General features: G+C 33.8%; 1 protein-coding gene across 3 annotated transcripts in view; it reads left to right on the forward strand.

Moving 5' to 3' along the window:
• The window catches only part of LOC105342793 (probable helicase senataxin), a 35,353-nt gene extending 23,224 nt beyond the window's left edge, over nt 1-12,129 (forward strand). For all 3 annotated transcript variants that reach the window (XM_034467617.2, XM_034467618.2, XM_034467619.2), the window contains 10 exons: nt 380-495; nt 1,427-1,507; nt 1,640-1,810; nt 2,427-2,534; nt 3,091-3,266; nt 4,638-4,733; nt 4,917-5,057; nt 6,241-6,348; nt 9,638-9,725; nt 10,091-12,129. In XM_034467617.2, the coding sequence (XP_034323508.2) occupies nt 380-495; nt 1,427-1,507; nt 1,640-1,810; nt 2,427-2,534; nt 3,091-3,266; nt 4,638-4,733; nt 4,917-5,057; nt 6,241-6,348; nt 9,638-9,725; nt 10,091-10,210 (1,205 nt within the window). In that variant the 3' untranslated portion in view covers nt 10,211-12,129. The remainder of the gene's footprint in view (nt 1-379; nt 496-1,426; nt 1,508-1,639; nt 1,811-2,426; nt 2,535-3,090; nt 3,267-4,637; nt 4,734-4,916; nt 5,058-6,240; nt 6,349-9,637; nt 9,726-10,090) is intronic.
• Nucleotides 12,130-13,563: the final 1,434 nt, after the last annotated feature.

Raw genomic sequence — 13,563 nt, forward strand, 5'->3', positions numbered from 1 at the left:
GCCAGTGATTCTGCCTTGCAGGCTTGTGTGTGCATTTCAAGGCATGCATTTTTTTTAAATGAATGTTCAAAGGAGTACATGGTACATCTGTATGAATTCTTAAGCTGGGAAGTACGGTGTACATGTATGCACTGAATGTTCCTGTAAACTGTAATGTTTGGGAACAAATACCAATTTTTTTTATGTTTTTGTACAAATCATGTACAATGATTATATGTACAAAACACAGACATGCATGCTATTAAGAAACATCATAAGTTAAATGTTAAGACGTTAAGGCATGAAATAAAATATTGAAGCCCTTTGTCAGCAGTAGTGTTTTAAGCTTCACACAGTCAATATGAGTTTTAAAGTGAAATGAGGTTTTTTGTCAAAACAGGGAGAACAGAAAAGAAGAAGGAAAACATCCCAAGGAGTGTCTTGGAGAACTACCATGAGCTGAAGCGTAGACGCGAGGAACTCCAAGAACTGAGGCGTCAGGGGCACAGAGAGGAGGTATTTCGGGGGATCAGTGAGGGGGTACCTAAGGGGCACAGTTATAAGATATATCAGGGCCACAATAAGGAGATACCTTAGAGCTCTAGTAAGGATTAACCTCAGGGGCTCGGTGAGGGAATAATTCTGAGGGTCAGTGAGGAGATATATAAGGGACACCGTAAGGAGGTGCCTTAGAGGCTGAGTAAGGGTTTACTTAGGGGATCAGTAAGGGGATATTTCATGGTCCCTGATAAGGGATATTTCAGAGGCACAGAGAGAAGCTATTTCAGTGGCTCAATGAGAAGAGGTACCTCAGGGACGCAGTGAAGTGGTACATTTGGTGCTCAGTAGGGAGCAATTCAGGGGCCGAATATGGAAGTATTTCACAGGCTCAGTGAGATGGTATTTTAGGGGCCTAGTAGGGAGATATTTGAGGTGGTAAGCAAGGGGATACTTCAGGGGCTAATTATTGGGATACCTCATAGGCTGAGTGGTACATTAGGGGCCCAGGAAAGGGGTATTTAGGGGAACAATCGAATAGTGCCCCAGGGGCTTATTAAGGGCTTATCTCAGGGGTGAAGAAAGGAAATATCTCAAGGGATTACCAAGGATGTATTTCTGTGTCTTAGTTACATCAGAGAGAAGATAATAGAATGTGAACCTTTTTGAAAGATAAAGTATACATAAAATATCTTTAGATGAAGGAAGTTTGTGAAAACGTATTTGTGTATATAAATTGCTTTGAGTTTGGTGCAAGATTATGCATAGCATGACTTGATGCAAATGTTTTGAAATAAAAAAAAATTAGGAAAAGTATAAATTTTTGTTGATTTGACAGTTTTTATGACAACCTGATGTCCCAAGGACTGTTTCCATATGTGATGATCTGTTCTGTATTAAGTAGAAAAATTTGAGGTAAATTGTGTATGACTGCTGTTCTTCATTGCAGATGGTGAGAATAGATGCTGATCTTGAGAAGTTAGGGAAAAGAATCACAGACATGGAAAAGAATCATTTTAAACAAATCAATGTGAGTGGTACATAAAATCATGTTTTTTTTTTTTGTGGGGGGGGGGGGGGGGGATTTAGTGACGACCAAAAGAATACATACTGTACAGTGTATGTAAGTTGGTTTCTTTGATTATTTTTTCACATTTTACAGGATATCACCCTCTCTCGGCCGGAGGAAGAGCAGATAAAGCGAGGGATCCTGCAGAGAGCCACCATTGTCTGTGGCACCTTGTCGGCGTTTGGTCAACCCTTTGTCTCCAACCTACTGAGGAACAGCGCAAGGAGAGGCAAACCTATCTTTGATTGTATCATTGTGGATGAAGTAAGACTTTGTTGAGTTTGTTTAGGTTTGGCTAAATTTAAAAATGATTGGCTTTAGAATTATGTACAGGTTCAAAAGGGAATCATATAATGAGTTAGTACTCAAATAGAGTTTCCTACATGTAAACTAGAAAACAGTTACAGAGTAAAAGGAAATAAAAAGCAAATGCTGCCAATAAGTAGTTACAAACTTTAAGACTAATTGTACTAAACAGCACAGAAGTTAGAGAGCTAGGGAATAGAGGGTACATTATTCACACACATTTGTTAATAAACGCAGAGATACATGTACATTGTATAATATTGATAATCTAGTAGGTACTGTAAATTCCTATTTAAATGCGAGGAATTTATCTCCGCGTAAAATCGCGAGAAACACCCCTCACAGATTTTAAAATCCCACCTTTATTTTCTGAGAGTTGGTGAGTATAAGAAATATGGATAAATGTTCCGCTTTCGCGATTTTGTATTCTCGCGATTTGATACAAAACAGCGTTAAAGTGAAATTAAGTACTCGTGTAATTTTAGGAATTTACAGTAAATGTGCAAGTTCAAATGAAAATATGTGATGAATTTCATCTATGGTTTAACACTGATTTGTTTCATTTGGACTGCAGGCCTCCCAAGCTAATGAACTGGACTGTATCATACCCCTACAGTACCAGGCAAACAAGTTAATCTTGGTTGGAGATCCAGAGCAGCTTCCTCCAACGATTAAATCCAGTGTGAGTGAATATTATACCTTCAATTTGTTTTTTGGAAATTGAGAATTCAATTATTTTTCAAAACTGCCTTATATGCTTGTACATGTACATTTCTGCTGGGTTTTAGTACTGTATTTATTGAATTCTTGTGTTTTTGTTTTATTTTTCATCAAAATTATAAAATAATGTGTGAAACATTCATTTAATATCAATTCATTTATTAGGCGATATTCATGTAATATACGCCCAGTGATTATTTCTGTGGTTGTGTGATATTAATTCATTATTATCCCTAGTGGACCATGAGGGAACCAATGAATTACTGTTTGCCTATTTTTCTTCAGCCGTTAGGTGGTTTTTGTAATGAAATTTTACTTTGTAAAATTTATTCATACTTCTGGTAAGCTTTCTAAAGGAATGCGAAGATCAAGTCTGACTTTCTCCACTTTTGATCAACTTACAGTACAATCAAATTTGACAAATTATTTTTGGATGCTCTATTTATTTTACATTTAGAACTAAATCAATACCTATTAGTTATGCAGTGCTCTCTGATTGTTTATTCTTTGCCTTGTAGAAAGCTGCTCAGAATTATTTTGGTCAGTCTCTGTTTGAGAGATTTTACCGCCATTTCCAGTCTTCTACCACGAACATGAGTCCCATTCTTATGTTGGACACGCAGTATCGCATGCACCCTGACATTGCCTACTGGCCGTCACAGTATATATACCAGGGGAAACTCAAAACCGACAGGTGAGAGTTGCAGGCCTTGAATTGTTGGAATGAGGTACTGCAAATTCCTTTATTTATGCAAGTACTTAATTCTGCAATCCTGTCTTTCTGTATCTAATCGCAAGGACATAAAATTGTGAGCACTGAACTTTTGTAATGTTTCCATAAAGTATGCAACAATGAAAAGAGCAGGATTTTAAACTCTCTGAGGGGAGTTTGTTGTGATTAATTCCTAACAGTTACATGTAATTGGTACCTACATAATATGACTGTTCTATCATACAGTGATGTGAATGTACTGTGTCATGCTTCTAGAGATGGAGATAATTCTCAGTGGAATACAGTAGCAAAACAGTATTGTTTTAATACAAGACTGTATGGTAGTCTTTAAGGTCTTTCGATTGTCGTGTGACGTCATTGTGAGCAATCCGGAATATTTTACCGTTATCGGTTATAATAATAGTGTTATGTGGTGCATAGTTTTGCCAATATTTCTTGATTTATACTTGTGTTTAACACATTTTAAGCTATGTAAAGTGAAATGACACCAATGTTTAACAATTCATAGAGAGTAGTTTGAGTTGAAATCGCTGAATTCAATGAAAAACTGATAAAACCGTATATAGGCAAACTTGACAGAGACCACAATTCATAATTTTTTACCAGGCAAGGTAAACATTTCTTTGCAAATTTCGATAGGATATATAATGAATTACAAATGTACCAATTTTCAGTGAGTTTGAACCATTATTTCAAAAGTTATAGACGTTTTATGTTGCTAAACTGTACTTATTCATGGTTGAAAAATCGTATCAAAATGCACTGTAAATGTGATAGCTTTCATACTGGCAATTTTAAATGGCCTTAAAATGTTAAAATACTTAAAATAAAGGATTGCGATTAATTTCTTTTAAAAATTGCTTTATTATATCGAAATTAGTTAAAATAAATGTGATGTTTGATAAGAGAGCAGTCGTTGCTATAACTGTCCTGATAGTGTACTTGTGTTAGCTCCTACAGCATGAACAAAATATTTGCAACATACCAATATTTAACTTTAATTTGATTGTTTGCATATTAATCATCAAATTTAAACAAAAATTACACAGATTAAACCATAAAAACATCGAGGGTGGAGAAACCTTAAGATGCAAACAATCCGTATATTGTGATGTCATTGTGATGTCATTACAGTGTAATTCGTAACAAAAGATTCATTACGAGTACATGTAATTAGTGATATCAAAATCATGTAATAAGTTACATTGTGTGTAATTCTGCCAAATTTTTACTTAAGTTTTGTAGTTTTATACATTGTATGAAAATTGAAAAGAATAAGAATTACCGGTATGAAGCTGCCCTCAATCGTTTTTCTTTTCTTTTTTTTAACAGGTCTGTGATAAATCGCTATAAACAGAATGCCAGGCTAAAGCCATTTGTTTTGTTTGATGTACAGGACAGCCATGAACACCTTTCTCAAACTACAGGGTAAGTACTGCACAGAGATTGCAATTAATTGATGAAAATTCACAGCTAGGGATTTAGTGGAAGGAAAGCAATTATATGTTGATTGTTTACGCATGTGTTTGTAACACTGGTGGCATTTCTTAAAGCCACAAGCACATAGGAATTTGATGACATTTGATTAAATCCAGTTTCCTCTCTGTTCAGATCAGTGAATAATCCAACAGAGGTGGAGTTTATCGTCCAGCTGGTACTGGTCATTTTGAGGTCAACCCGACCACAACATGTAGGAATCATTGCGCCATATAAGAGTCAGAAGCATCTTCTATCTACTAGCCTTGCTAAGAAGTATGTAAGACTTTTTCAGTACATTAGTTTGGGATTTGTTTTTTCTTCCTGTAAAATATCATTCACTCAATAAAGCCTTTGCCTCTATCCTTTATGTCTGAAAACATCAAATTAAAGAAAGCTGACAATTTGTGTCAACAAAGAATTTAATAACTATACATTATCTTAATGTCTTCATAAATTTCTTGTTATTTCAGTGGAGAATCGAAGTTAAGTTCAAATATATGCATCTAAAGTTTTGTCTAAGGAATCATCATGTCCTTTTGTCCTTCAATCCAAATGACTTAAAGTTGTCTGAAAAAATTTAATTCAAACAGTTACATTTAACAAAGTGCTTTATGTTTATGATTGACAATAGAGTATTAATTCTGACCCAATACAGTTTGACTAAGTATTGACCTTGACCCAATATAATCTGACGGATTATTAACCTTTGAACTAATTAAGTATGACAGAGTACCGGTAATGACCAAGATCCAATATACCGGTACTGTGGTTTCATCAATATTTGTTGAATACCAATTTTCGTGGATTTCGTTGTTTAGTTGATCCACGAAATTAAATGTTCATTGATCAGAAGTGCAATTTTTATTAACATTTTCTATTGATAGGGTCATTTGTCACGAATTTATGTATCCTTGAAACTGTGATTTTCACTTTATCCACGAAATTTGATGCCCTTGAATATTAATGAAACCACAGTAGTCAGGCGGCATATTGAGCCTGACTCAGTATAGTCTGACACAGTATTGACCTCTGAACTAGTTAAGCATAAAAGACTATTGACCCTGACTCAGTGTTGTCGGAGAGTGTATTGACTGACCCAATTCAGTCCAACAGAGTTCCGATATTCACCCTGACCAAAATATTACCTGACAGAGTATTGACCAATATCCAATGTAACAGATCTTTAGGTACACATTTGTAAACTGTTCTTAGACATCTCAATTGGGTGTTTTATCTTCCTTTAATTGGACATGTGCATAACTGTTTATCTGCTACAAAATGTTCTGTAATGTTAGAGTGACTTGGGAAAATGATGCATTAAACCAACTTTGTTAGATGTTTATTAGTAATGTCATCCATTTGCTTTGGGTAGAAGCCTCTATAGCACCAATTTTTTTAATTAATGGCAACAAACATTTTGACACTAGTTTTATTAACTGTAAATTTCTTATGACAGGGGTGTCAGGAACATAGAAATCAGCACGGTAGACGGATTCCAGGGCCAAGAGAAGGAGGTCATCGTCTTCTCCTGTGTGCGGGCACAGAACCAGTCCAGGTCTATTGGGTAATGATCATAGTGTTATGTATGGTTGTGTGTGGACATAGAATTACATACAAATCATGTGCTGTCAAGTAGAGATGGCAAAAATGCAACACTTTACCAATTTGAGAATTTGAAATCGGTTAATTATACCCCCGCAAACGAAGTTTAGGGGGGTATATTGGTTTCACCCTGTCCGTCTGTCCGTCTGTCTGTCCGTCCGTCTGTCCGTCTGTCTGTAGACGCAACTTTGTCCCCCCTATAGAATTTTTTATTACTGCATGGAACAGTTTGAAAATTTGTACATATGTTGAACACCATCTGAAGATGTGCAACTGCAATTTTTTTTTAAGATCAGACAAGATTTAATGATTTTATGACATTTTTCCTTTTCCTTATTCTATGTATTGTACACTAATGTTGAAAAGTAAGGGAGGTAATCCTTACAGATTTTATTAATTAATTAATAGAAAACACTCTAAAATATATTTATATAAATACATCCAGATGGAGTTTTTTGTCTTTATGTCTTAATTAATAAAAAAAAAATTATTTTTTTTAAGTATTCTATCAACTGACAATGCAAAGTTTTTGTTTGTCAATGATAAATTCTTAGGAGCTAATGAGAACATCAAAGACAAGTGTGGCTGAATTCATTTGTCCCAAGGGAGCCATTATCTGAGCCATGGTTCAGATGGAGCATGTGTTTAGGGGAAATTGATAATCTGTAAAATGGGTGATGGTTTTGGGGCTATTTTAAAACTGTTTCATGTAAACCAAAAGGTCTTATCATTATAAGGAAATAAATAATATAACTAGTAGGCTAATTGTTCGAGAACAATTAGAGGTCTTTCCACCTAATATTTTAATGAATTGCTAGATTGCTCAATAAGATATACAAAACATTACTATACCTATGATTTATGTTGTACTATAAAATGGGAAAACCACAAGGCCATTAATTGATAAATGGTTTTACAAATGTAAAAGAGATTTTTTAGTTTTATTATTATCAAGCCATTTCTTTAAAAATTCCGTGTGGTATATATCGGTTAAGATTTATCTAATTACTTTTCTGAATTTTTTTCCACTTACTATGAACAAAACTGAGCCAAGTGAATATTCTTTACACAATCGTATAAACAGTAAAGCTAACAATAGAAGAGAGTGTTCTACAGGCTAGCTGTCTTTGTACAAAATGAATAACAAGTTCCACTTGAGTAACCACAGGACTTGATGTGATACCTGGCTGACACAATTGAATACCATATTGCGCAATCCAGCAAGCTATTGAAACCCTTACTATAATTCTGTATTTCAAATGATATGAAAATTCATTAATTAAAAGACATCTAAACGACGTTGACCTTTGACCTTTATGTCATTTTGTTTGGCCAAGGTAGAGGCTTCTATTCCAAGTGGTCCGAAGTCTGTACGACAAATAATAAAAAAGTTGGAAATGATTTTATAGAAAATTAAAAACTTTCTGGGGGAATAACTACTAGAAGAGGGCCTCAGATCCTTTCGGTATGAATAGATTGAAGAATTCTCCAAGTGTACTGAATACATTGGTAAAAGTTCCAAGTCTTTATCTTTTATGGTTTCAGAGGAGTAGCGATAACAAGCATTTCGTACAATAGGGGCTATAACTCTGTAATTATTCAAAAGTATGAGCCAAGGGGATATATTTTAAAATGTCTTAAGATGTCCTACTAAATCCATAAAAAAGTTTTTCTCTACCACCCTTAACAAAAGAGATATGAAAACTCATTAATTAACGGCTTCTCAAATGACCTTGACCTTTGACCTTTTTGTCATTTTGTTCGGCCAAGGTAGACGCTTCCATCCCAAGTGGTCCGAAGTCTCTATGATAAATAATAAAGAAGTTGGAAGTGATTTTATGGAAATTTAAATACTTTCAGGGGCAATAACTACTACAAGGGGGCCTCAGATCTTTTTGGTATGAATAGATTGAAGAACCCTCTAAGTGTTATGAAGACATTGGTAAAAGTTCCAAATCTCTATCTCTTATGGTTTCAGAGGAGTAGCGATAACAAGCATTTCCTTCTCAAAGGGCAATAACTCTGTAAGTTCTGGGAGTTCTTTGACACAGGGTCAATTGGTACCATAACTTTTAATGAGCAATTACATAAAGTTTAAATTGTTTGGCTAACTCTAATAATAAAAAAGTCACTCCGAGCTAAATAGAAAAAAAGAAGAAGAAGAAGAAGAAAAAACATAAAGAAAACAAGAGGTCTTTCACCTGAAAGGTGGAAAGACCTAATTATTAATAAAGAAGTTAAACTATTTTTAGAGGTTGTTTAAATTTATTTGTCAAGTAATTTGATGAAGTGACCCTATTGGGCATTAATTTAAATGAAATCAAAATTACTGATATGATTGTAGTGTTTTGGCAATTTAAAATTGTTAGTAATATTAAATTTTCTTTTTTACATATTTTTACATAGTATGGTAATTATGGTAATGTTTTGGGAGTTTATTAAATTTAACAAGCTCATCAAAGAAAATCATAGTCCTATGGGATCAATTTTCTGATATGGAGTTCAATTGTGCCATAGGAGAAAGTGAGGAAAATTTGAAACAACTAATTGCATCTGTCAAGACTCTTATAAGAAAGATATTGAAAGTTTTATCAACAGAAGAGCATTGCTTGGCTACAGGTATTTCTATTCACTGCAAAGGGAGGGGTTTTTGTCATTTTGTTGGTTTTTCTTTAAATCAATTAAATTAAAAAAATATATCATCAAATACATACATTTGTAAATGTATTACTGTTATAGGTATGTAATTACAGTGAAATTCTGACAATTTAGATTTTTCTTTGTTAACTATTTTTTTTTTTTTACAATTCTAGAATTTTTTTTTTTATGTGTTCCAAACCTTGATTATTATTCAATTCAATTATTTGTCCCATTTGAAATTAGCCTAGCGGGGGTATTAGTCCCATTAGGACAGTTCTAGTTTGTTTTGTTTTATAAATAGTTAATGGAAATAATCAAAGTCTAAAAATAAAACATCCATTGAAAATAAGATTTTAATTATATGTAGTCTGCATTGTACATTCTGATGGAGGACAGGGCACTTCTTTACTCCTCCTGTAGAATGTAATAACATTGTCCTGTGTGTTTGGTATGGGCCATATGCATTTATAAATGCTAGTTTGATTTTAAAGTCATTCAACCTTGTAATTGAAGTCATTAGTTGTTGCCTCACATTATATTTTCATGATATTTATTTATGTTATGTCCCATTCTGACAGACAGGAAGATTGTATAACTTTCTGTTTTTGTAGATTTATGGCAGACAAAAAGAGAATGAATGTTGCTCTCACTCGTGCCAAGTCTGCCTTGTATATTGTTGCACACATGGATTCACTGAAAGTAAGGCATACTTCTTTTCTGACAATTTTGAAATAACATGGAATGGACAACTGTTTTTAATCCAAGATTGCTAAAATCAGTTTCTCTTGTCGCATGCTGCACATATTTTTTGTGAACCAATGGGAAAGATTTATGAATGATGGTAAAGCATGGCAGATGTGGATTTATCTATTATTCTGTGTTTTGAATTTTTTTTATAAATCTTTGGTTGTTACTGGTGTGTGATTGACTTTTCAGCAGAGTAACTGCCCTTTGATTTTGGAACAGAGATAACAATAGAATATGAAATTTATATTCTGAGGCAATTATAAAGGCTTCATTTTTTCGATTACATACATTATTTACATGTTTTGTCAATGTTGTAGGAGGCAAATGCTGATTGGAGGAATATGATTGAAGATGCTGAAAGGAGAAACATGATTTATACGGTGGCCAATACGAGGGAATTCCAGTCAGCTGTGACTCAGATTGTTCTCAAGAAGTGACACACTAAGTATCAATTATATCAATGCATATTTATAATTTATTATCAATAACAGATGTATAAACTACATGTACTGGTATGTACTTATTAGAAAAATGATTATTTACTCATGCAACAAATTTAAACTTCTGAAAACCAATTTTAATTTGGATTAAAGAAGTGTGTGTATTATTTATGATTTTATTTAAGAGAGTTAGTGTATCCTTAATATGGACTTTTAGGTGAACTCTCTGTGTTATCATTAGTTGTTATCGTTGGATTTTGTTTGATGCGTACTTATGTTTTGATACTAGACACGTGTACGTTAACTCAGTATAATTTTGATGCTATGAATTATGAATGGACTGTGATTTTTGTGTAAGCTGGTACTTCCAAAAAAATTAACCAATAGTTGGCTGATATGTCACATGTACTTACATATCTCCCTGAATAAATCGTGGTACACTGGCTGTACATGTGGCACATTCTTTCCTGAAACTATTCATGTGGACTTTAAGTGGGTGCAGTGTGCAGGGTTTAAATCCATGTTGTGCATAATTTTGTAGCATTGTTTCCTTGCTGACACAACCTACATCTACCGTTACTTTAAAAAAAAACCTGTGATTATATATGTTCAATGTGGTTAATAGATGGATCATGACACATGTACTTGAATGTTCACGCACTCTAGTCTATGAGATTCTTTGGTACATGTATTTAATATTGTATATGTTATAATTTATATAGTGCACAAGTAAATTGAAGCATATTTTTCTCAGAAACATTGGTTTTTTAAGGTCAGACGACACGTTCCTCAATTTTATATAACTTTTTCCAGGAATTTGTTGATGGTTTACTACTATTTTGACTAGCTTTCTTGCAAAAAATTAGGGTACCTTACCAGGCATTTCTGCAAAATAATATAGTATGCAATTTCCTATATAATTTCTTGAAAATACACTTGAATTGCTGATATAAAAATAAATACATGTACAGCACAGTAAAATCACTATATTGGAACTCTATCTTGGCCGGGGCGGGGCTTTGAACTCACGACCTCTAGAACCTATACACTTCTGGCAGTGGGCGGCCACGGTTTTAACCACTAGGCCATCTATATAGACAGATAACCACTTTCAATTAGATTTTAATCATTTTAAAAATAATCGTAAAATTGATATTTTTTATTGGAACTCTTTATTACGAGGAGAAACAAAAAAGATTCCCGAGGAACGTAGCGTCTGACCTGAAGCCTGGAATTGTGTTCACTGTGGACATTGATGGGATACACACATATTTGTAGTTTTGTATGTTATCTGAAAAAGTCATTTTGCTGGATTTTATGTACACGTTCATTTCTTTAATTAAATTTATGTTTTATAGCCATTGTTAATTTATTTTCCATAAATGTTATGTGTACATCAACAGTTGTGTTCATATTTGTGTTCAAATGAAATACCCCAGCCGTTCATGTTCAACTTTTTTATTTTCAGAACATGTAAAAGTATGTGATAATCTATATGACAATTGTATAGAAAATTGGTTGAGTTGCAGACCTTTTGCAGAAGAATACTGCCACGGAAATGTTGTTTTGTGTTAGATAAGGGCATTCAGATTGATTTCTTTTAATATGTAAAACTAAGAAACTTCAGATCACCTCTTTTTTTTTTTTTTTTAATATCAGCTGTTTATACCACATTGATTCATTCATAGTAAGAAATATCAGTAAATATCCAGCAGGACATTGAAGGTTGTGTAGTACAGTGATAAGTCACACACAGTATCTATAGCATATTGAAAGATGGACTGTATTTACATATTGTGAGTGTAATTTTTATTTTATGCAAGCAATCGAAAGATAGAATTCTCATATTATTGAAGAAACAAAATATATTGCAGATCATGATGTTACCATGAAATAATAAAATATGTGTTGTTGATTGTTCTATTGTTGTATTTTAGTCCTCTCCCACTGACTATCAACTTTTCAGCCATGTTGTATATGCCCAATTATATTATTTAAGCATAGAATCATTATTTTTATGCCCCCCTTCGAAGAAGGGAGGGCATATTGCTTTGCTGCTGTCTGTCGGTTGGTCAGTCTGTCTGTCGGTCCACCAACAGTTTCCGTTCATTTTCTTCGCAGAGGATGAACTTATTGAAATGAAATTTGGTATTTAGGTCAAGTTCGATATTGGGTATGATCGAGCAATTTTCGACAGAGTTATGGCCCTTGGACGTAGATAAATTCCAGTTATTTGCAGTTTCCACTCATTTTCTTCGCAGGGGATGAACATATTGAAATGAAATTTGGTATACAGGTTTATCATGATAATATCTAGGTCAGGTTATACATTGGGTACGATCGAGCAATTTTTGACAGAGTTATGGCTCTTTGATGTAGAAAAATTCCAGTTATTTGCAGTTTCCGCTCATTTTCTTAGCAGAGGGTTTACATATTGATATGAAATTTGGTATACAGGTTTATCTAAATAATATCTAGGTCAATTTCGATTTTGGTATGATAGAGCAATTTTTATTATTAAGAGTTAGAAAAATTCCTAATATTTGCAGTTTACGTTCATTTTCTTTGTGGATGTTTCCAAGGGGGGGGGGGGGGGGGGGGGGCATAAGTGTTTCACAAACATCTCTTGTTTTAAGATATAGTCTCACAATTGCATTCAAATAATGATTTAATTCTTATACATGTAAAGTGTATTTACATTTTTTTTTTTAATTCCTGCATTGTCTGCAAATGTAAGGAACCAAAACCTGTTCTATCCTTAGGGTAAGCTCAGTTATTGGATAGGGTAAGCTCAGTTATTGGAGGGGCCCACTGTAGCAGCCACAAGCGAGAACTTTGGTTTTTCCCTTGCAACATTGCACTTTAAGAAAGTTTAACAGTTGCGATGTCAATAGAACTAGTATTAATTTAACCTTTCAGCATCCTATCTGTGTTATGGTATTTTGAATACTATAACTTTTCATACATGTACTATTTACAAAAAAAAATATATATATGGAATTATAAATATCAAATGGTTGTGCACATTGATATCACATCACCCACGTTTTATTTTCGTCCTTGGTTTCATCAGGCAATTTTAAGACTGGGCGAATTCCAATGTCTGAATTTTTCTCTATGGTATTTAATCACAACTGTGTTTGAGCGAATTCGAGATGGTGCGAAACTGTTTGCAAGTGTAAAAGAGCGAAAATTACAGTGCAAAGATAGCCCTGTATACAGTATATACACTTTGAATTCTATTGCCTTGAATACTGTGCTATAAACATTTAGATGCTATTGCTACTCACTTATTTGTGTTAGTTTGAAATGTGCAAACACAAAAATAATTAGCCTTAGTTAAGCACAGA

The sequence above is a fragment of the Magallana gigas genome, chromosome 6 (genome assembly GCF_963853765.1).
Source record: "Magallana gigas chromosome 6, xbMagGiga1.1, whole genome shotgun sequence".
In the NCBI taxonomy this organism is placed as follows: Eukaryota; Metazoa; Mollusca; class Bivalvia; order Ostreida; family Ostreidae; genus Magallana; species Magallana gigas.